Source organism: Diadema antillarum, unplaced genomic scaffold, assembly GCF_040938485.1.
Source record: "Diadema antillarum isolate AM-2024a unplaced genomic scaffold, OU_Dant_1.0 seq00002098_RagTag, whole genome shotgun sequence".
Lineage (NCBI taxonomy): Eukaryota > Metazoa > Echinodermata > Echinoidea > Diadematoida > Diadematidae > Diadema > Diadema antillarum.
In genome coordinates this window covers 379,979-405,866 of record NW_027272742.1, presented here as the reverse complement: position 1 = coordinate 405,866, position 25,888 = coordinate 379,979, and the positions used below count along the sequence as shown (strand labels likewise).

General features: G+C 39.4%; 1 protein-coding gene across 1 annotated transcript in view; it reads right to left on the bottom strand.

Moving 5' to 3' along the window:
• Positions 1 to 21,478, bottom strand: part of LOC139713931 (galactosylceramide sulfotransferase-like) — a 62,285-nt gene extending 40,807 nt beyond the window's left edge. The window contains exon 1 of the mRNA XM_071625650.1: positions 21,312 to 21,478. Coding sequence (XP_071481751.1) covers positions 21,312 to 21,478 — 167 coding nt within the window. The remainder of the gene's footprint in view (positions 1 to 21,311) is intronic.
• Positions 21,479 to 25,888: the final 4,410 nt, after the last annotated feature.

Sequence of the window (25,888 nt, the reverse complement as noted above, 5' to 3'; positions counted from 1 at the left end):
TCACGCATTTTGGTTAAGATGTTTGATGTAATATCATGTATATAGCATTACTTGTTTTTCATTGTTTTCATGATTATTGTACAAGTCTATGTAAAGGATGTCTCGCTAGCGCTATCTCAAATTACTAGTTTAGCAAGCCCAATCCCAATTGCTTTGCATATAACAGCGGAGTACGCTCTTTGGCCATCTTCTTTGTTCTTCTGACCTTCACATGTCATTCTGTGCCTCCCTCGCTCTGACTTTGCTTTCACCTTCAGTACTTTCGCTTTGTCCCTTCTCACTTGCTGCATGAGTTGGGGCTCACTATAAGAATGCATGAGTATCAAGAGGCTCAGATATCATTGAGAAAATAATGTAGCAATGTAATTCCATTACAATACCGCTTGCTTAACAAGGTCGCCTGTGTAGAATTAATGCATGCTTTCTTCATTTGTTCTGCTTCCTTGAGCTCCCACTCATGGATTCTCCTGGTGAAGCTGCTATAAAATATATCATCATCCCTGTTCATTGTGATTTGTTATAAATTAGCTATTTTGAAAACATTCTTATTCCTAATCCCAATCACTACAAATTCTGAAACTCTGCACCCAGTACATGTATAACCATAGTTACATGTACACGTACAACCATAGTTATTCAAATAAAAAAGTCTGAAAATCATCCGGAGGTCTCCTTTAAGCACCACATAACAAAGGCTTTGAACGCAGGAAAGTCTAGAGCGCGCACTTGAAGGTAGCGAGTAGACATAATGCGAAGGTTATGTAAGTTCAAATCATGATGTGCGGCGCTGCCCTAACTCTCCAAGGCCAGACAAAAACAGAGTCTATGTGGAATGGCTCTAAAAACCCTTGAAACATCATCGAAAGGCCAAAATGTAATCTTCCAGCAAAATTCTCACAGATCTCTGTGGGACCTTGAAGACTGCCGAATGTTCACGGAGAGAACATTAAGACTAATGAGAGATTACTGAAAAGACCATCTGGCATGATACTCCTGAGATCTCCGAGAGACTAGTCTTTCAATGCTCCCTTAATGATCTCTAAATAACCTTTCAGTGATCTTCTCTGAAAAATGTGGCAATTCTATAGAGAGACTGTCGAGAGATAATTGAAAGACTAATATACGACCCTTGAGCATTCGTTGAGAGATCACTCAAAGGCTGCTGAAAAAAAAAATTACGTCCTGAAAGAACATTGTCATGTGAAACTACTAAAAGATTATTCTGAACCACTTCAGGTTTTTTTTTTTTTTTTTTTTTTCAAGACAAAGGGGACCAAGAAATTCAATAAAACATCACTCAGGTATCATGAAAGATCTCAGAATGCATTCACTTTGCTTAAGGATCGTTGAGAGATCTGTCAAATTTCTGGTCTTTCAGCCGTCTTGCCCTATAATATTAATGATGTGGAATGAAGTGTACAAACTTGTAGTCGGCGAGCTCCGACGATAACGGCGCCCCAAGGGCCTCTAACTTCAAGTTAGAGATTGAGTGAATGGAATTCTTAGTGATGGAGCGACGCTCGATAAACAACATGGATCTTGGGATTACATAGCGATCGATAATTGGGACATACTAGCGGAGAGTCATGGGCCCATGTGAACCGAGTTATCAACGAACTTGTGCGTAGCGCTGACCCATAGCTGAATCACTTCCCATTGAACGTCGGTAAACAATACACTGTACTATGTATTCATAAACAAGGGTCATTGCATGCGACGCACTGAACTGGCGGACTTTATCATCAAGTGCAACTTTCTGTTTACATACACGAGTCGTCACTACACCATTGGTGATAAGCACTTCGTGAACGTAACTCGTAGTGACAGATACCTAAACCATCGATAATAGCACACATACACTTTATCTCGAGACCGTGTGAACATGGCTGTTCACACGGAATCATGAAAGACTTTAAAAAAAATCTTGAAGTTGGGTTCCAACTGCCGATCAGGGGGGCGTTTCATCAACGAGTTCGTCGGAGTTTTCACCGACAAATTTGCTATCAGCCAATCAGACCAAGGATTTCATTAGCTTTTGACAGTTGTCAGTATAAATCCTTGCGTCTGATTGGCTGATAGCAAATTCGTCGGTGAAAACTCCGACGAACTCGTTGATGAAACGCCCCCCAGATCAACTCGATATCAATATCGCTATAAAGACTGGGCGCTTTAACTTTAAGCTACGAACTTTTTAACGAGTTCCGTTTACACGGTCTCCAATAAACAATAGGTACCTACTGCTAATGTCGTCGAAGTGAGCAAAGTTCGATTCAATTAGCTTAGGTTCGGACGGGTTCGCGTGAACCTAACTCTATATCAACAAAATATATATTGAAAGAGAAGGAGAAGAAGAAGGAGAAGACTTTATTTAATTTGTGTTAGACGATGGAAATATATTGGATTGATTTAAATTGAATTAAGTTGATAAGGACGATTGATTTCTTGGGAGGGTTAGAGAACATTCATATATCTAGACACTATAAATATCACTGTGAGCGGATTTTAGTTTGTGTGTTTGTTTCTTTTTGTTGTTTGCTTGACTTGTTTAAGAGTGTGTTCGGTGTAACGCATCATTTCTATGGAAAAGGATAAGTATGGGCTGGACTATTTATTTTGAAAATCCGATTAGGAGCGATTAGGATTAAGTACATTAATAGACAAATATTTATTCTTGAAATGACGCGTACAATGGAATGAAAAGCAAATCCGGTTAAAAAAAAAGAAGATCGTTGTTCGTCTGGGATGAATAGTCGGTGCCATGAACGAATTCTTCATGCTCCGCTTTTAATAAGAAATGGTACGCGTAAGGAATATTCCGTTGTTAAGACGGGGCTCTCCAGCGTCCGTGTATATTATAGGGCAAAAGAGGAATTTTAAATCATACCATGTCTGGAGATTAGATACTGGCTGACTATAGTTTTTAAGTTAGAGTTCGATTTTTTTTAATTAGTTCAAAATAAAACGTGTTCCTATACTTCATCTAGAATCTAAGTCTATTCTAGACCACTAGAACTCTCTGTTGTCAGAATTCTACGTCTCTTTTGTAACTTAACTAAAGTCTGTAAAGTATATTTTCGGATCTATAATTAATGTGACGACGTGTTGCTGTTGGTCTACAACAACTTAACGACAAGTATTTTGCACGACAGCAACAATTGTTTTATTATTTCATTGTTATTTTTTTTTTGCCTCATCACAAGAAGACCATCATATTGAGGAATAAGTAGACTGATTAATCTATCCCTAGTTCGGGGACCTCTTGTTGACTATGGTAAACTCGGCCCCAGACGTACTCTGCTGTGCTGTGCCGACTTACTTTTGATAAAATGTGTAGGAAACGGGGATAAGATTCAACTTTTTCCATTATAAGAGATTGATACAAAACTTGACATACATGATTATATATACTTATTACTCCAGGAACGAGTTAAACTTACTAAGGTTTAGGATTATTCCTCTTTAACAGATCACTGTTTTGAGAGTGAAACCCTAAGGAAGCATGCATATCGCGCGATAAGCGGAGTTTAGCAACGAGAAGGCAGCTGTTGCCCTGAGATATGTAGTATTGTTTGGAGTGTCTTATATTATGACTTATGCCCAGTGAGGGGGAGTCTATAGATAGAGCCTACACGTTAATGTTATCAGATTTGTTATTTCTATTCTTCAAGCACTCAGCTGCATGTAGTTGGGTGTTGTTCCACAATGAAACGCACTTCGCAATTTAACCTCTTATAACTATACATACAACATAACAGCAGACGAGCAACAACGAATAAGATATCAGCATTTTGCAATTGTTATATTGGTGACCGCCATTGTTGTAACTTGAATCCATGCATTTTTCCCCGAAAAATTGTGCTCCGATCCAGTGTAGGTCGAGTAAAAAAAAAAAAAGAAAAAAAAACTATTGTGGTTGCACAAGACTTCCCGCGATAAGAAAAAAGAAGAAAAATCCATGTCTTGTGCGGCCTTGAGAAGTGTGACCATCCGCATGGGAATGATTATTGCTTCGTACACCGAATACCGTCTTCCATCAATAACTCACGACGACAGAGAAAGAGGGCTCTCCACGGCCAAGCATTACCAATGCATGGCACACCCATAGGGCAAAGAACCGGGGGTGGGGGGGGGGGGGGGCAGGGTTTGCAGCAGTGTGGGGGTGGTCGTGGTTCACTTGTCGTTCCGTTGCCAGGGGGAAAAACCCGGAAAAAACCAAACAAACAGTATTTGAATATTTCCGAATCTATTCCATCACTTTGGTTGAAATTATGGAAGTGGAATTGATAATTTGTTGCTTCGCAATCACAGCAGATTCTACAGTAGAACCAAAGTGACTAACATTGTTTGCACGTACATGACTCGACTTGAGAATTCTTATAGTACACTTACAACGTTGCATTTCTGAACAGGTAGGCCTACATCTCAAGCTCAGGTGTGATACGTTCATATTTGTAGGCATAATGCATACCTTCATTCTCTGTTTGTTATGAGGTTAGTGTAAGAATTATGTTTGCATTGCTCATGCAGGTCACGTGCCATTACATGCACTTTTCGAAACGTTTTCTTAATTCACCAATCTTTGTTCTTTTTAATACAAACTTTAGTGGCATTACTGTTACCTGTTGGCTGGATTTTATTGCTTTAGGCCCATATATTTTTGCAGAAGCAAAAGATTGCATCGCACATGCGTCCTCGTGTCTTGTCACATTATTGAAGCTACTTTCATTACGTACGACTGGGCACTCGAAAAACGATGGATACTCCTTGAAGCCACTTGTCAAACATTAGCGACATCTTGTTTCTTAACGTTTTTGGTGGATCAGTTTTACTCCCCCTCCTCCCCCTTCTCTCTCAATGGCACTTGTTCATTAAAAAAGACACAACTCGCCCAAAGAAGAAGAGAGTAATGGAGTGAATATCAACCTTTTATGGAAGCTGAAATCTAAGTAAGATGTAGAAGGAGTCTGATGTTTCGAGTGGAGTTCTTGTGCAAGCCAGTATTTCAGAAGTTTCTCCCATGCTCATCTTATCAAGAAGCAAAAGTTTATGCCCTTCGAAAGTGGCGGGCAGAGTACGTAATGCACATTTTGTCTCCTGCATCTGACATTACTCTTGGGCAATTTGTTTGTGTACATTAAAGTCATAAACACCTGGGTATGATTTCAGTCCCAAGAGGGCAAAAATCATTAATAGGTTAATACTCTGGTCAGTGTGGGAGAACCGGCTAGCTATATGAAGGTCACAACTCAAAACGGTGTCGTTGGGCTTGAAGGTTTAACATATACAGTGCTGTATGCATGTGTGTGTGCGTATTTTGTTTGTTTGCCTATGTGTGTGTGTGTGTGTGTGTGTGTGTGTGTGTGTGTGTCAGAGAGAGAGAGAGAGAGAGAGGAAGGAATGGGGATCAAACGTAAGTCCCTTGAGTGAAGTCACGCTACCTGCGATCTATTGAAATACATTGTGTATTCTTTTGATTTCAGTGTTTGCAGATCAAAATTGCAATCAGTTGCAACTTAACTGTGTATATAATATATATATATATATATAATAGGAAGCTGAAATTCCATATATATATATATATGTGTGTGTGTGTGTGTGTGTGTATGTATTTGTGCGTCACAGGTACCTATTGTTTATGTGTGTGTGTGTGTGTGTGTGTGTAATCTGTTGCACTCTGTACTACTGTGGATTATTAACAACCCTCCCGCGATGACACTGAAAACACTTTCCTCGGCCGCTCACAACATGGTCCATGGTGATGTTAAGACACGAGTTCCACTTTGTGATCTTTCATGCGAAGGATGCCGCAATACAGTGATCGATGGGCTTCAGAGCGCCTAGCTGTTCATTAGACCAATTTGCATCGGGCGGCCTATGGTAGCTTCTTTCAGGTGCTTTCCGCGTGTCCGAGCGAGAGCATGAAATTCGATAGGCAGGTAGTCGTGCAGACCTGCGGAAGATGAATGACTTTCGCTTATAGCGAAAGACCGTACAATATATACGAAACGCGCGTAGGCAAAGTTTTGTTCGAGGTCACTCTAAGATGAGGCTGATGTGGCGGACATCCTGCCTGAAGACGAACGGTGACAGCGTTGGGTAATGCGGCAAATTGTGTGATGCCGCACACAGGACGTTGTATTTTTCCCCCAAGCGAACTGATCTGATAAGAGAGTTAAGAAAAGGAATAAGGGAGGGAGAGAGAAAGAGAGAGAGGGGGACGGAGAGGAGGGAAAGGCAGCATGCGGAGTAGTGTCACACGGAGGTAGTTTATTTCGAGAACGAGCTTACACACAAACACACACACACACATACTCACTCAAAGAAAATCAAGAAGAGAGAAGAACGAGCTTACACACACACACACACACATACACACACACACACACACACATACACACACACACACACACATACACACACACACACACACACACACATACTCACTCAAAGAAAATAAAAAAAGAGAGAACAAGAAAAAGGGTGAGCTGAGCGACAGAAGAGAAATCCAGTTAGCAGCTATAGTGCTAATGATGTATGCAGGATAATGATTTTTTTTTTCTTCATCCAAAAAATGCATTGCCTTTCTCAACCACGGCTTCGGAAACCACTGATCGCCTGATTTGATGCCGTCTCTGCAGGGATTTCCTAACCACATGGTATCAACGCACAAAACCGCTTATAATTTGCCTTTATAATTAAAAACTCTTATAATGCCATGATTTAAGACTATGTCAAACGTGGTAGATAACTGCACAAGTAGAGAACAAAAGGAAATGCAGCAAAGAATGCCAAGCCACAAACCGTCTCATGTGTAGGTAATTTTTCTGCAAGATTGATCATGTTGTCAATAAATGAAGAGCTTGCTTCCAAAAGGCGCTAAATCCATTTAATGATGATGGATTTAGCGTCTTTTGGAAACATACATGTAGCAACTCTGAATTCCACTGCACATGTCATAATATATTGGCAAAAGAGTATCGGTTGATGCACGGAATAATATGCACAATCATGACAATATTAGAGAGCAACTTACAAAAATGTGTCCCTTCTGAGAGGAACTTTCATATTCCAAAGAAGTGTGGCCAATTTTAAAATATATTATATGACATGAATTAGCGATTATTTTTTTTTTACATTCTGCAAGTGAAACTTTGAAATTATGATAACAACAATAATAATGACAATCATCATCATCGTCATCTTGACCATACAAATATCATTAGTCAAACTTAAAGAAAATGAAAAAGAAAGGGCTCAAAATCAAAGAAGATGATTTTAACTCTGCCTTTGATACAGAAACTCTAAAAATTGACTGTTTAAACAACCATGCTAAAAGGATACGGCTGGCACCATATATACCTCAGAAATGCAGTTTCTAGACCTAAATGAGATAACGGGATGATATACTGCTTGCGGTGGGTATGATTAATTTCTCTACTTTTGTCGGTTTGTTGCTTCTCTCCACTTAAATCTAATTTTCTCAAGTTATGTAATAAAACTACGAGAATAATGCAATAACTTTACATCTAATATATATATATATACACACACACACAAACACACACACATATATATATATATATATGTATAATAGGTACATCTATTACACACATATATATATGTGTATATACATATATGATATATATATTATATACAAGTATATATTATATATATATATATACATATATATACATAATTATATATAATGTATATATATATATAAGTAACAAAGCTGCAACAAAGTTCATGCTGTATTCACCAACGGTTTATTTCTGATATATATACATATACATATTATATATGATTATATACATATATATGAATAAAATGAAGAAAGATCTTATGTCTTATACTTTGATCAAGCATGACATGCGGCCCCTTTTATCTATGCAACAACTTTGAAATGTCAGCTGCACTCAGTAAGCTTCAGTTCCCCTTATCGATGTCCTGCCCCAGTGCTTTTCATTAACGCACTTGAATGGACTTGTCACATGCACAGGCGAGACTCGGGAGGTCGTTCGTTGCCAGACGTGGGACGTGGGACGTGAGACTCGGGAAACTTGTGTCATGCCGCATAGGCCACAAATTGGGCAGAGGCTGATGGAACGCATTGGGTGATTTCAAGTTCGGTTCCAGAAATCCCATGTGACTGCATGCGTTTATTAATAAATGTAGCTCCAACATACACGGTCAGATTAACGCAAAATTAATGATGCCGATCATGATTTTCGTGGCCCCAACACAAGTGTTATCTTTAGCACCAGTGCCAAGTCCGCGTGATTGCGCAGGAATTGCACACACATACACACACACACACACACACACACACACACACACACACACACACACACACACACACACAAAAATCACGATTGCCCTGCGTCTCAACTAAAATTGAAATATCATGCCGCCCTGAATGCTTTGTTTTGGACAAGTGGTGTGGAAGGAGGATCGAAATATTACAAATTTCCCAACATCTCCAAAATCTAGAGATCTTAATTTTACTCCAAGCCGTAGATTTAAGTGGCCATACTCAGAATGATCGTGTAGTTTCCATGGGTGACTATTGCATTACCATCTGACCACAGGCTATGCACGTATCGGCACTTGATCTGTTGATGTGAATGGGAACGACGGCCAACCATGGACGTGAATGTAAATTGGTCTTACCCATATCTAGCAACGCTATAGCATCAATACTGAATTAGAATTGACAAACCTATAACAAATGATGATCCCTATAGGGCTGGTGTTTCTCAATGTGGAAAAGCACGTAAATCACCAACAAAAGTAAGGTGGAGCTCGAATCAGCAAAGAACATTATACTCCATTAGCAAACGGAACTATACGTCATAATTCTCAGGTCAACCTACTTTAAAGGCCCGTTTACACCGAGTACTGGCAAGGGGTCGGGTTTTTGCTGTGGTACGCCAAAAGGAACCATGTCTGCTTCTGTTACAATATTACTTCCCCACTAATGATTTTGTTACAAAATTAATATTTTACTGATTTTGTTGCTCTTGATTTTGACATAAGAATAACATTTTGGGTGATTTTTTACCTAATTACTGATTCTTTTTCAACAGAAGCAGACATGGTTTCTTTTGGCGCACCATAGCAAAAACCCCGCTCCGTGAACCGTGCCGGATTTGGTGTAAGCGCAGCTTAACACCGCGTGGAGCTACGGCTCAATGGTAACACCGACTGATTCCAAGTTCGGGATTTCTGTTTGTTGATAGTTGATATAGCACTATCTAAACACCATAGCACTACTACCGAATTTGATAAAGACATAAACAACAGAGTCCGCGGTATGCGTTTGTGTATGTGTGTGTGGGCATTTGCGCGGGTGTGTATTTTGTGCGTTTATGTGTGTTTTTTCTCTTTTCATGTGTGTTGATATGGACGAAACATGCGCACATACGGATAATGGTGATCTTTAGCAATTTAGCTGCATCGGCTGAACGGTGACAACACTGGCTAAATGGTGACAACATTCCTTTCCAATATCATAACACACTTGAAAGTACAATCATCGACTAAGGAAAGAGTGGGTAAAGAGTAGAAATAACTATGATATTTTGAAGATATTAACGCTGTAGATATCCTCTCTCTCTCTCCGAACAAACTTATCGAGATTCACTTCAAATCAATTTTGTTTTGTTTGTTTTTATCTCTAAATAAAAATAGACTTTTCCTCTTTTATATTGCACTGACAGCAGTTATAATATTCTGTTTGCTCAGTATGAAGGAAAAAGTGATGCCATCGTACCGACAACAGGCTTTGGGTTTTCGGAATGGGACTAAGTAGCCTCCATAATTCTAAAGTAATGAGTCACTGAAATACGAAATTTTCTCGTTATGAAGCAAATTAATGGTAAGAGCCGTTATGCATATACATCACAAAGCAGCATGGGCAATCCAGAAAAAAGGAGGAATTCAGCAAGCTAATAATGGCTAAACGCATCGATGGCTCATGATTATTCCGCGTTATTACCATTAGTAGCCATATTCACAGTGGATATTTTAAAATTACTAATTTCTATAAAGGCGACTGCAAGACGCCACTCACTAGCAACCCCCATTTCCCGAAGATAGAATAATTCTGTGGCAGTTTTATTTCGTTCTTCTGTCAAGTATCAATACAGGAAGAAAGTTGCATGGGGTTTTGTAAGCCTGTAAGGGTTAATTGTGAGGCTATTTCTATGATTGATTTATTTCCGTTCACGTTCGGCTTGTATATAACCACGAAATTGAATTTGAAACTACTGGTATAAGCATTATTATGCCAGAGAATACTTCGGTAAACAGACATATGATACCACAGACAGTGTTTGTTTGTCGGGAGAAAGCAGAATGCACTATCACCGCAGGGTTGGATATGCAACTTCGGGAAGGCGTTGTAAGTCCCTCAGCGCTGCGTCGTGACCGCAACCTCCTCCAAATGCCAAAATCATTTCATATACCTTTGATTCGGACTGATGTCCATCCCCCGCAGTAATTACCTCTATGATATCACTTATTATGTTTCGTTATGGGATGTTATATTGTAGTATGTCATGTCAGAGTATATTATTCTACACAATGTTGTAATATAGTTATACTATATGATGTGCACGTCACTCTGCTGAGTTTAACCTGAGTTTAACGTGTGTTTATGTATGCTGAAACAGATTGCGAGGCTCAAGGAAACAGTGCTTTTCCGCTGATGAAAGCCATCTCGGACAGAATTGAGGGTGACCTATTCCGTATTTAGAAAAAAAGGTTAATTATTTACCATTTTTATACCATACATGCGTTCCATGGTTCGCACTTATTCCACCATATCTGGAAGGGAGCTTGGTTTTTTTTTTTTATTCTAAAATCTATCTATCTATTATCATCATCTTTTTTTCTTTTTTTTTTCTCGCTTGCTTGCTTGCCGAACGAATGCTGACCCGGTCAGACGTGGCGTACAGAACGTCCCGAGCAAAAACAAAACAACAGAAACACGGCTTCTTACAAAGTAATGTCACTCAGCTCAAAGCAGCTGAAAAAAAAAGTTATCATGCTTATATGCATCTTTTCCATTAGAGGTTGCAGTTTTGATTTTTGCAAACCGCAGAAAGATGTTGCAGGCCTTTATATAAAGAATTTCTCACGAGAGAATTTTCCGTATATAATAATGGATTTGCTTATTTCTCGAGCGCAAATTGGCAAAAGCGTCATCTGTTGATATACCCCATCCTTGCAATTCCCACGCTGAAGTGCAAAGCATGGAATTTTGTAGAACTTGGAAGGATTGTTCAGAGGAATCCCGACACAAGCATTTGTATGTCACATGCGCATGTTATAGACTGGGAGCTATTTTTTTTAACCTATATTTCGAGGGTGCTGAAACAGATTCTGTATGACAAAACTTTTTTTTTGTACAAGTGTTAAGTGTTATACTTCAATAATTTTTTGTGTATTATTTGTGTCTCCATAATAAACTATGAACGTACGTTAAGGTGTGTATTATCATACAATTGTTATACTAATGCAATACTATTGTTTGTGTAAGTATTCACTTCATGCCAATCTACCTTCTAGTACAAATCGTCTGTGCTACTTTGCAATAATGTCGTAGTATTTAGATAGAATGAAAATCAAGTGAATTACTTAACGTTGCTTAAGGGCATTTTAGCAAACATTATCCAAACCTACAAAGATGCAAGAGTTGCATCATATACATTGGGATTCAGTAACCTCGAAATATAAACCATTTAAACAGATACAACACAATAAAGAGAGAGAGAGAGAGGGGGGGGGGGGGGGGGGGGAGGAAGAGAGAGAGAAAAAAAAAAGCCACTCGGGCAGACACTAAACTAGGTTATATCCTAAATCTGACTTCGGCACCCAGACTGTAAATAAATGGACTAACTTTTCCAGTGCCCTCCAAATCCAGTGTCTGCTCCGAACAAGCGTTAATTGGACTTGTATACCTGATCGTGCTGATTCTCCACAAAGTGAACTTGTCATGCGAGAAGCGCAGAATGCATGCATGTGTCTGGTAAGTTGTGTGCCCGTTTTGCTGTTCCTAGAATATCATTGTCAGATGCAAGCAACTATTTCCCTATGCTTCTAAATGAATGTCAAATTTTATCTGTAACAGCAACATCATAACTTGAATTAGTACATTGTATTATCATTGGTGTTTTCATTAATCACAACAATAAATACTACGTGAACATCATCATCTACAAATTTAACAAACATCAGTTTGTTTACAATCTAATGTACATCATTGTGTGAGAGCAGTTATTGCGTAAAGTATAATATTGATAGGCATCTTTTTATCTACTTTATTTTGTTCATATTTGTTGTGCATAGTTTTGATGCTGTGTTATGGCAAGCGTCATCCAAGACGAGGAGTTTTCAGGCACGTTCATGCTTATTAATGCGGCCGCATCTCATTATCGGTCGGGTACAGGCACATGCATGTACCGGGGCGGGAATATCGGAAAAAGGGTGCCGAAACAGTAAACGCGAAACCCACCTTCGCGCCCTTGGGCCATTGCGGAGGGTGATTTCACATCTGAGTGCGATGAGAGAAACATGTAGTCCACTGCTGTGGTGCGCCTGCCTCGTATTTTTTTTCTTGTGCATGGCGTGCAATAGGGGGAACGTAATCTACTTATTACCCTGCCAGACGTGCGCATGTATACGGCTTGCTCACGGGCGCTCGGTCGCAATATCGCCGCGTATTCACTACGACACGACGATGAATCTTCTCAACCCAACCTTCTCTTTCCTCCCATAAACCCCCTCCCATCTCCCCTCTCTTCCTCTTTTCTGAACACTATTAACAGGGAGTGTTGGTCTATAGTGGGTGTAATAAGACATTTTTGTGTACTGTATATTGACAATATCGAGAAATTGACAAAGTTGTGTGACACGACTGAAGGAGAAAGTCTGACTATGTAAATATTAACGGCAATCGCTGTTTCTCAACAGCCCAGGATATTATGTCCCCTGTATGTTGTCAAAAGCTCTCTCTTTTTTTTTTCTTTTCTTTTTTTTTTTTTTTTGGGGGGGGGGTCCTAGTCACTAATGTGCTGATCTATGTGTATGATTTCGATTACTTTTCATACCACGTCACATAATGTTTGTGCATAGCTAACATACTTACATAACAGTCATTTCACATCGACGTTGTACGTAGCCCAAGCGCTCTACAGTCATTCGTATGTATGCCTTCACACAAGAAAGTCGAGTAGAAAACAACAACAATAAAGACAAAAACATACACTTCCGATACACAATATTGTAAATATCATGCTATGAGTGATTGCACTTTTCACTTATTCAAGTCCGGGATATCTGATATCATTTTGACTGACAAAACCACTGCAATGAATCATCTGCACGAGCAATCGCGATATTATGGTACCGTACGAATCTCAGTTAGTGTGGGGCCCTTTTGCCGGTTCCTGCCGTATCTATACTTCTATGAACTGTGACGTAGGCATTGCAGCATGATGTTTCCAATATGATAATTTATATACGCATGAGGTAAGTGAAGAGGTGACTTAAAAGTAGAGGAGAGATCACGCAGTTTTCAGAGTACTTTCATTTTTGCACATGAGATTACTAATCGAAGAAACACGCAGATAGTAATGCCCCATAAACTCATTGACGGGGGTTACAGTCTAGCGGTTACATCAGATAGAGAGAGAGAGAAGGGGGGGGGGGGGGAGGGAGAAACCTGAAAAAGCAAAGTCTCTAAAATGCTGACGGCGATAAACTTAAAGATCAGCTGCTAAAAATAGGTGATGACGGATGAAGTGTGATAGTGATACATTGCGTAAAATATCACCACTGTTCAGTTCGTTGTACATGTACCCGTGTTCCGCTGAAATCAGGTCTGTTCGCGAGGCACAGTGTATAGCCTCGCATTCAAGCTAGGAACGATCCGAATAGGCACTAGCTCTCGAAAAGAATCAACGTCGCACTCCCTAAGCGCAGTGCAAGCTGTGCACATTTTTTAAAGCCCGGTGTGCCTTCTCTGCATGCATAGTGATACGTGCAACCGGCCAAGCGGCATCTGGAAATCAGGGGTAAATCAATCGAAGATCGAATTCCATCAGCCCCTTCGCCACCGGGTGCTGTCCGACAGACTCGGCAGTCCCACTGCTTGCAAATCGTGCACTGACCTACTTTACATCGTCGGGGACTTTACGACGATAAATTAAATCACCCTCATACTATCCAGCGCGTACCGCTCTTTGCATGTGTACCGATTGCTGAGAGGAATCAACCCCTGACTGCTCCTGTTTCTTTGTCGAATGCTGCACGAATGTAGGATCGACGTGCATAATCTAACAATATTATAGTGTCGATCCAACCGACAAGTGAAGTTCCCCGACACAATAAATAGGCCTACATCAGAACGAAGAATTACTGAAGAAAGTGGGCAGGAAGAATATTTATGTAGAACTATAAAAGGCTGTTTGTGATTGGCATTCTTATCGCTCAGATTAGCAAGGTAAAGAAAAAAAGAAAGAAAGAAAGAGATATATCAAAATGCATGAAGAGGGCAGTATGATACACAAGGTAGCGTAACGGTTGCGTGAAGCACCTTACTACAGTTATGTTCATAATTCATGATTTGAATGAGTGGCGTGTTCCATTGCACTTTTTATTTTTCAAACGAAGCAGTGTTATCATCAATCCCTTAAAATTCCTTATCTGGCGTCAAACTGTACTTCCTATAGCGAAATAACCCATACATGCTTTCGTTTTGAGCATAAAATTTATATTGGTTATACAACACATATTTCCATCTCGACAGTGACGACAGGTACATCATAATGATATGTGCATAAATTTAAATGAGGGATATCGCTAGATATTACATTATCTGAAATCAACGAATGTATATTTTTCGGTGTATAAACTGTAACTTTCTTCAGAAAAAAACAAGTTTTGCACTAATTAATCTTGAGCCATTGCACAAATCCTGGGTAAGAAATGATCTGATGTATAACAATAGTATCATTGTCTTCAATAAGATCGACATTCCTCTCGTCATGATCTCAGAGAGCTCCCCCCTTCCACCTCACTCCGGCAAAAAGAATGTCTGTGAAAGAGGAAGAGGTGTAAAATACGTGGTTCCTGCAAAATGAACATCCGTGAGCATGCACAGGCACATGCTGATAAATAGAATTCGACCGTTACAAAGCTTTGCAAAAAAACTGGTTAGAACTGATGCTTGGACATTGTTAGTGTCAAGTTTCAAGTTTTCGACGTGTAATGTCGTAAACACAATTTATTAATGACAAAAGTCATATAATATGCATGCAGACATTACCCCCTCCCAAAAAAAGCAAGCGAACAGAAAACAAACAAACAAACAAACAAACAAACAAACAAACAAACAAACAAACCAAACTGAATGCATATACATCCCATCAATCATTTCCATATGGTGAAAAAAATACGTAGGGAAGGGAGACTGTTATACAAAGGAGTAGATTTGGTGATTTGTGCAGCCTTAGGCCTTGAACGAGCAGCTATTTCTTATCAAAGACTGTAAAAATTAAAGTTTATGACAACCTAAGGGCAAGGCGTGAAAGGGGGGGGGGGGGGGGGGGCTAAGACAAACGTAGAGCCTGATGGGAAATGAGGAGCGAGATGGAGTGAAGAAGGAAAGGGAAATTAAGGGTAAATATACGAGGCAGAAATGAAAGTAGCGGTTGATTATGTATACGGAGATCTCGAGTACGAAATTTGTTGATTGCTCACGTACTTATGACATGAGATACATTTGTATTTCACCCAGGATATTCTTCTAAACCCTAACATGCTTACACGTACCCTTGAACCATATCCTATACTTAACTCTATTCATCTCAGTGGTGGAATTCACGATAATCCTACAGGGTACCAATCATACCAGCTTTTCCTCTATATATTGCTTTTATGACAGAGTCTTTTTTTTTTCATTCATTTCATTATTTGTCAGTTGTTATTTCGTCTCACAGTAATATAGGTCTCCCAAGAAAATTCTTACGGCTGAAGATGTCACCGCCTATAAACGCAAGGATAGAATAATAACATTCATAACACGAAGTCATCGGAAGCCTTCTTTTTCTCTGGGTCTGCAGCACGTATAGGGTCCTATATAAGCGGGCTAATCGACTACTTAGTGCTAATTTCAGTCATTAAGCTATGGTAATGACTTTGGCCTATACTAAATTTCTCTTAGAAATGAGAACGGATCGTGCACAAAATACCGTAGCAAGCCAAAGACTTTTGGAGTGATGTTGTCTAAAAAAGGGAACGAACGAGCTGCAATTAATATAGAATTATGCTTCATCCCTCTGTGTAACAACACTTCCATGACAGTCATTAACCTCAATTTTTCCGAATGGCAAACTTTTTCTTCTATTTTGCGCTGAAAACAACCACTTACACCGTTCAAAATGACGTGTACACAGAAATCATCTCTGTTTTTTACTTTCTAATGTCTTACTCAAATAAATGTTTACTCAAACTCCGTATACTGCATGCGAAGACGTTGTAAGGGAGCTTTTCACGGAAGAACCGATGCATCTTCATTGGCATCATTATTATAGCAGTACTGTAAGTTGCACATCTTTTCGCGGCTTCTGATTTTTTTTTCCAACACGGCCACGTGCCTGTAAGCACTCTGACACGGTAGTCTTCGTTGATTATTAATGATCAAAATCCGCACCCCTATAGTCCGCACCCCGGTGGACCCAAAGGACTAGCTCCACAGTATAAGAAGCAATTCAGATATACATTATACAACAAAGATTGTTCTAAATTATTAATCCTCCTGCTTGGCCTCCTCCCCTAGCTCTCCATCTCTTTTTCCCTTCCCATCTCAACTTGTCTCGTCTACTTCCTTATTTTCTTTTTTCTTTCTCTCCATTCTCATTCTCATAAGGGGAGCTGCAGTTTTTAAGTTGAACCATTTTTGTAGGCTACACGCTTTTTCACACGTCCATTTACAGCTTTGTGGCCTACGTAGTACAAACTGGCCTTTATTATGATCCCATCACTTCCGTTCTAATTTCTGTTTCGTATTACGCTGTACTAGTACACAATTAGCTGCTAAAATTACGTTTCTCACTACCTTTCACTTTACGACAAAAACAAAATGCCACTGTATTGTTATAATCATTGTAGTTCAGTATACAATATGTTTGTTTCTTTTTCTAGCCAACCAATCAAATCACCCATAAAAACAAACAAAAACAAACTCTTAAAGTTAATATTTCAGAAATAGTATCAAGCTTTATGCAAAACTATCTCTTTAGTCTCTACGAATGTTCGAGGGTCTTGGACACGTCACGAATCAAACATAAAAATGATAAATTTGTGAAGCGCACAACATAATAATGTATATATATTTTGAGCTAGAAGAGCCCCTATAACATGTACAATGTGCTAAACAATTATGAACAGCTATCTTGAAAAAAAAAAGTTTCAGTCTTGATGTACAGAATGCTGTTCATTACGTTCTGTTTCTTAAGACGTACCAGCGATTGTTGAACCTCCTCAAGCAAGCGTATGTACGCAGACGATGCCAACCCATGCATGCATAACTACATGAATGCACACCTTCGTAAAAGTCGTGTAATGACTACTTTCTATCATATTGGATGTAACTATAGTAAAAACATCGATAGTAGACTTACGGCGAAATGCTACGGGGCACTTTCCCCACTTTACCCACTAAGAAAATCATAACAGGCACTCATTTTGCTCCTAATGACAACCATCTTCACAACTCTCAGGTTCGTGGGTCCTCCCCATCCCTCAACCTGTGAAATGTTGGAATACCGTTATAGGTTGATAGGTACAGGATCGTCCTGGTTATAGAAAGTCCATTTTTGAATGAAAAATGACACAAACATATATTAAAAGATGTAAAACCTCCATATAACACCTCCACACGTTGAAATGAAACGTTTTTCTCGTTTAATGTAAAACAGCTTTTACTCTCATGTTGAAGTGTGATTGTAGGGATAGCTCTTTCAGAAGGTAGAATTCACCTTTAAACATGTTAAAGGGGCTGAATTCCCTGTCCAAAGAGGCTGAATTCCCTGTCCAAAGAGGTAAATCCACACAAAAAGGAGCGAAAAAAGTAAAAGAAACAAACCACTCAGTTACTTCACTCGGAAAGAAGTGGTTTCTACGCTCCCATATGAGTGAGTTGATACGTGAGACTGTCTGTAATGTGATAGGGTATTGAAGTCAACATAATACTACGTTTGGCCTTCTTATAGACATCACAGCATTTGGAGTACGCTTTATACGTCAAATCAATCTAAAAACATTCTGTCGTATTAATTGTGTAAATGTACCACATGTCTTGGTAGCTTTTATCAATAATGTTGATGATTATCACTCACTTCGTCTGCGTCATAAATCACGTGTATACATTCTGTTCAAGGAATTTCCGCATTCAATTTCAGTCACACTCCAATTTAAACAACTCTCCAAGCTATTGTAAAGGGCTATTACAGCACGTATAATACGATAAAAAGTATCTATATTCTTGTCCGTGTTTGATTCACTCTGAATAGGACTAACAAACGTGAAGAAAAAAAACTTACTGTAACCCCCAAAACAAACAACCGAACAAATAAAACAAAAGCGAAAGTACACCCCCAAAACAACAACAGCAATAAACGAAAAAAAAAAATCAGAGCCATTTATTTTTGCTATAGATATATTTCATGAAATTGCAACTCTTGCAGGAAACGGAAAATGACGCGCTGGAACATAAATTCAAGCAATTCTCACGCTTATCATAGTCAAGTTACGTTCACTTGTGTAATAATTTGATGTGCAACAAGATAAAACAAAAAGACAGAAAGATTTAATGAGGATTTGAAACAGAGGGAGAATTCTGAGCGGATATCACTTCATATCATTTGCACATATTTGTATTCAATAATACCCCTTTTTTCGGGGGGGGGGGGAGAGAAGTAAATACGCATTATGTGTTTTACAACCTATTGTATTGTGTCTATAGTGTTATATGGGTAGTAGATGTTGTTTTAATAAACTATTGTCATGCATTTTTTTTTAAAAAATGACAATGTATGAAAAAACTGATATGAAAAAGAGCGTAATAATTTTCTTACTCACTCAAAAAAAAGTCGAGTGAAAATATTCACTCTTAAAGGAGTGAATACAAAAAAAGAGTGAATTTAGAGTGAAACTGGGAGTGAATTTTGTTTGAAAATGATCATTTTCACTCGTTTTGGAGTGACCTCAGGGATCACTCCTAAGTCTTCGAGTGATCCCTGAGGTCACTCCAAAATTAGCGAAAATTAACATTTTTACTCAAAATTCACTCCAATTTCACTCTAAATTCAATCTTTTTGTGTTCACTCCTTTAAGAGTGAATATTTTCACTCGATTTTTTTTTAGAGAGTTATAGCTCTCTAATTTGTGTCCGAAAACTACGAATCTTTTACTGTCTTGATTTTAGAGAAAAAATAAATCAAATACCCATGTCTCGCTGGAGGAAAGAGCAGCCGATTGTAAAGACCATTTTGCCTTTTAAGCGCTTCGAACAATTTTGAAATGGTGAGAAAGTCACACCGTTATAAATTGAGCGAATTTCGTTGGAGTAAAAGTGCTCAATTGCTTCGCGCGTTATACTGCTCTTACTGGTTAGATTTCCAGAAGAGAGAGAGAGAGAGAGAGAGAGAGAGAGAAAAGGGGGGGGGGGGGTAGCAATATTTGAAATTGAGCCAAAGATGGGCCAAGGAAAGGGTCTCACTAAACAGCTGCTAAAGTAAATCCGTAAATTGTTTTCCAAAGTGATAACATTACTAGCAAAGCAAACAGGGCTGCAGTTTATTTTGATACCACTGAGAATGGTTCAGGTGGGTACCCTTCAAGTGTAATGGCATTTCATGCTTAAGTCGACTTTGATGAAATAATAATCAAAATATTGCGTAAAAATCGAGCAAACAGAATGGTAGCAATGCATTCGGCTCGATGCCGATACCGTTTTCTATTGTCGACCCATGTAAGAGGAAGGACACATCTATTTAACTGAGGTTGGTGTGCAGGCCTATGGGAAAGTTCTGAGTCGATGGCAGTTTCCTCGTCCAAGTGTCAATTACTGTGGTTACGACTTTGACACTTTATTACCGTTACGTGAAAACAGGAAGAACGTTAAAGGACAAGTTCACCTTCAGAGACATGTGGATTGAGTGAATGCAGCAATACTTATAGAACACATCAGCAATAGTTTGAGAAAAATCGGATAATCCGTTTAGAAGTTATGAATTTTTGAAGTTTCTGCTTAGTCACTGCTGGATGAGAAGACTTCCACAGCTTGTGATGTCACATGTGTACAACGATGTAAAGAAAGTATAAGGAAAATTCAAGATATTTTCACTTTTCTCGCATGATAAAAGAACACTTCAATTCCCTCTTTCAGAAGGCAAGGGGAATAATATTACCCTTAACATACGTCAGTGACAAGTCGTGGAAATGTGCACCTTTTGCAAAAAGTAAAATTTTGTAAAATTCTCTTTATATTTCCGTTATATCGTTGTACGCATGTGACATCATGCACTCAAGTAGTCTTCTCATCAAGCAGTGACTGTGCATGATACCTTAAAAATTCATAACTTTTCAACGATTGTCCAATTTCCCCCAAACTTTCACAGATGTGCTCTCCAAATATTGCTGCATTCACTCAATCCACATGTATATGAAGGTGGACTTGTCCTTTAAAGTCTTTTCTTATAGTTCATGATCAGTTTTGATTATGACTTTAAAAAATTCTGTTTGAATTTACTATTTCTTTAAGACAACGTAAACAAGGAGTGTGTTTTTTTAATGGATGCAATGCCTGTAAGGCAATAACCTTAGCAATATACATACAACTCTGCTCTCAAATTGTTGTAATATGTAGGTGTTTATGAGAAGTGCATCTAGGGCTGCCCGCTGATTTGAAGAAACGTTAAAAATCGGAGTGCCTTTCTGTAGGCTTTTAACACAATGCCTTTTTACTACTTTTTTTTTCTTTCTTGCAAAGCAGAGGTATAGTGAGCACAGTCTATCTATTATTATAGGAAGACATCAAACTGTTGCGGGCACTTAGCATTTCCCTGTCGACTTGGCTGCAAGGTATAAATCTGCATTAGATAATCACGGCATGGCAAGATCTTGAGTATGGCATATCGGTTGTAATTTGACACGACACTTAGAAGGCACAGCATAAGAGGACCCAAGCATTTACAGCATATATGATACATAAATGACTATTGTGTTATGAGTGGATCACCAACCTTGTGTCTGAGGCCTGACACAGCATCGTGTTCGGAGATGCCACTAGCTGCCACGAATGTCGTCCCCCGCCAGTCGACGACGTCCACACGACCAGGACAGTCAACAGAGTCGCCAGGGACCAGAAAAACATCGCACGGGGCTTCGTGGATTTGGACGGTTCCGACATGGTGCAGCATTCGACGTCCTACACGGGCCCCCCGGCGGTGTCGCGATTCGGCGATGGGTCGACCCTACACACCTGACACACAAACGGGTGGTGCGCTCGCTACAACGCCATGTCCTCGATGCGTTCGACAATGAAGCCGCTCTGTACACGACTTGGAAGTAGAATATTGCCTGATTGTCAAGACACTTGCGTTGGCAATGATATGGCCAACGCTGATGCGTAACACAGCTGGCGTAACGTCCGCCCTCCTCTCCTAGTGCGCTTACAGTGAGATGGAGAATCTTGCGTGCTTTCGTCTATGCTTCCCCAGAATGACGCACTCTCGTGAGCAATCGAGACCCCTGTCAGGGAATCTGAGAAGGAAGACAGGAAGAAGAGAGGGAGAGACAAAAATGAGAGATAGGAAGAGAGGGGAGAGTGAGAGAGAGTGAGAGAGAAGGGGGAGGGGTGCAAAGCGGTAAAACAATGGCGGTTAGAGACAAGCGGGAGTGGAGAGGGACTGTACGGCTCGAAATAGGCATTGCAGGTAAAGCTCCCTGACGCACATTTTCTTACTTCGGAAGTGAAGCAATCAGGGGGTGCAGATTGGATGTAGGGCCTACATCGTATGCGCACTACGTGTTTGTGTGTGTTTGTGTGTCAATGTCTGTGTGCGTTTGTTCTCATCCTACTTCGAATGTCGGGCGTTGAGATGTCACAACACTATCTTATCCGCACTTTACACTGAAAATGACAGTGAAATGACGAAGGACATGGCTATACTCCCTCATTGTCTCAAGGCACATTCTCATCTTATGCATTTGGTTAGTGATAGTGCGCACGCACAAACGTACCTACATGCTATAGCAACGCACTGCAAAGTATTAATATTCGAACAAAGTGCTCATAACTCAACCTGATCGAATTCACAAATTTGGAAAAGAAACCTTTTTCTCATCAAGCATAGAATTATGAAAGCAAATGATAATAATAATGATAACGCTAATAATAATGATGATAATAATCAACCGACCTTCTTATCAAAACCTCTGGTTCATTAACCAATCTAAAGAACAAAACAAAACTGTTAGCCAGAACGAGTGGAATTTCTGTTATTAATGTACATACAATGAAGTTAAATGATGATAAAAGGAAATTACCATAGTGTTTTATATACAACAAAACAAAGAAGAATAAAAATGCTCAACATAATAAATACAAGCATACTTGTTCACTTCAAAATCATGGAAAGTGTCCCTATATAGACAAAATGAATTCTCTGCCAGAGTATGCAGATGATAATTCATGATATGAATATTAATCAATGTATGTATAATAACAACAAAAGATATGTATATTTTTATGTATTACTCTTTAAATGGCTTGAAACCAACAAAGCAAACACACAACTGATTCCGATCTTTGAATTGTATGTTGGTAAGGATACTTCTTCTCTCTAACTACTGCTCATTGCCTCATTCCCGCGTCAAGTTTCCTAGGAATTATTTTGAAATATTAATATTGTGGATCCTTACAAAAATCAAATGATTAACCTGAAGCTATCACTTAACCAATCACATTACCCAAAGGCCCAGAATTATTTTCCATCGGAAAAAGATACTTTTTGGATAACTGCATTTCTTTTCTTGATAAAGTGAAGCTACATCTTTACAAAGCATGAGATGTTTAAAGCTGTCTTGATCAAGTTGAATAAAGAATAAAAAGAAATCAGCGGAGCATAAAACTGCAATTTCTGTCAGTGACAGGCTAATTATCAAAACGCATCTGAGCTGGAATGTGATTTTCCTGCTAGTTTGCAGATATACAGTATATATATATATATATAAACATGTTGCGAATTCACGTATTGGCTCCAATGTAACGAAGAATAAACCGGTAATGCAATATTTCGCCAATAGAGTTTAGTGAGCAACTCAAAATTTTCGGTGGCTTCCACCCACTTTCTTCAGGAGTCTCGACGCGGAATGTCAATGTCAATGTCAATTTATGTTTTGACATTGACATTCCGCGTCGAGACTCCTGAAGAAGGTGGATGGAAGCCACCGAAAATTTGAGTTGCTCAATAAACTCTCTATTGGCGAAATATTGCATTACCGGTTTATTCTTCGTTATGCATACATACATACATATATATATATATATATATATATATATATATATATATATACATACATACATATATATATATATCATATTTGTTGATACGGTGACTTACTTCGGCAAAAGCAGGGGCGTCACCAGCTTTTTTTTTCAAGGGGGTGCGTTTTGACACTAAATGTAACGAGATTTTTTTGAACAGACATTTGGAATATAGGAAGCTCTCAATCCCTAGACTTTTACTATTTTTTGAGGGAAAGGGCACCGGTGTAACTAGGATTTCCGAGGCATCTTGGGGGGGGGGGGGGGGGGTGTTAGTATGCGAGGGAGCGAGCAAGGGGGGGGGGGGGGGGGGGAAGGTGTGGAAGTGCCTGTTCTCCCACCCCCTCCTCCCACGGTGAGAACTTTTTGCATTTGATGTTGTAAATGGTGCAATTTGATGCAGGCTTTTGCGTGTTTATATCGACTTGAAACAGTCCCACTTTAGCAGTACATTTTGATGGAAATTGTTGTTGAACAATGTGCATATAAACTATATCATTTCAATAAACTTCTTGTATTGATTCTCACACTGATGTCATGAACGCGACCGAGCCCGAGCAAGCGGAACGAGCGAGGGGGGAGGGTGTGGGAGGGGGCCAACCCCCTCCCACGGTTAGAACTGAAATTGCATTTTGATGTTGTAAATCGTGCAATTTGATGCATGTTTTGCTTGTTTTATCGACTTGAAACAGTCCCACTTGTTTAAGGTATAGCAGTGTATTTTGATATAGATTATTATTGAACAATCTGCCTATGAAATAGTATCATCCAAATAAACTTCCTGTTTTAATATTTCTACACTGAATATCATGAACGCGGCCAAGCAAGAGCGAGAGGAGTGAGCGAGGGGCAGGATGTTGGAGGGAGTATCCTCTCCCACGGTGAGCACTTTTTGAATTTTTAAGTTGTAAATAGTGCAATTTGATGCAAGTTTTTTTGCGTGTTTTATCGACTTGAAACAATCCCACTTGTTCAAGATATCAATACATTTTGAAGGAAATTGTTATTGAACAATTTGCCTATAAATGGTATGATTTAAATAAACTTCTAGTAATAATTCTTACACTGATGTCATGAACGCGACCGAGCCCGAGCAAGTGGAACGAGCAAGGGGGGAGGTTGTGGCAGGGGGTTGTCCCCCCTATAAATGGACTATGGAATGACGGCGTGAAACGACAAATTACTGGCAGCAATATCAGGAGAATGGCATAACGACTAAACATGCGAGCGAGCGGAGCGAGCGAGCTTGAAAATGTTGACATTTTACAGTCCCAAAACTGCTGTTTGTATAGCTATGTTTTTTTTTTTTTCCTTTGGAAATTAAGGGGGGGGGGGGGGAGAGCATCCCCTAATTGTGCGTGTTTGTTTGTGTATGTGTATTATACATGGAAAAGTTAGGAACTAGCCCAGGGTCCCGTTGCATAAAACTTTTTTAGCAACCTTAAAAAATTTAGGTTGGGATTTGCCCAACCAGAATTTTTTAAGGTTGCTAACTTAAGAATGTAAAATCCGTTGCATAAAAACTCTGGTTGGGAGCTTCCAACCGTAATTTTGTGATTTCAACCGGAAAAAAATCCGGTTGGAGTTTTTATGCAACGGGCCCCAGGTCAAGACTTTTCATTGGCAATGCAAGACATTTTTATGTAGACTAGTATGTAAAGCAACACTGCAAAATCAATGATCTAGCTTTGATAGAACGAAGCGTAAGGTACAAAGGTGTATACATTCTACATCACATTGCGCAACATTGTAGCGACTCTTTTTGTCGTTCGGATGTTCTGAGTACACTGCGCACATCCTGCTTATATGTAGAATGCCAACCAGGAATCACGCTGAATCACAATCTTTTTGTCGGCTCCGGGCTTTTTGAACAATGTTTCACACTTTATACCTATTTAATTATGGTTAAAAGAAATCATAGAAAAATATCTTATTTCTTGATCACCCTTTCATTCAAAAGCAGTTTACTAACCCGTGAATCACTATTTTGGTAAGTTTTTTTTTTTTTTAACCAGCGGATTGGGGGAACCCCCCCTCCGTGCGCCCTCCCCCCCCCCCCCTCCGTAGTTACGCCACTGCTTTTGGATGAAATAATTGGACAGATTTCTGAATTAAAAGCAAGAAAATCTTTTCATCGCGGGAATTATGATTATGTGGGGTGGGGCAAATGGTGCGCTTGCCTTCCAATATTTTTATGGGGACAACAATTTTGTTTTCTTTCAAAAGCAAGAAAATCTTCTCATTTCGGGAATATTAATTATGGGGGGGGGG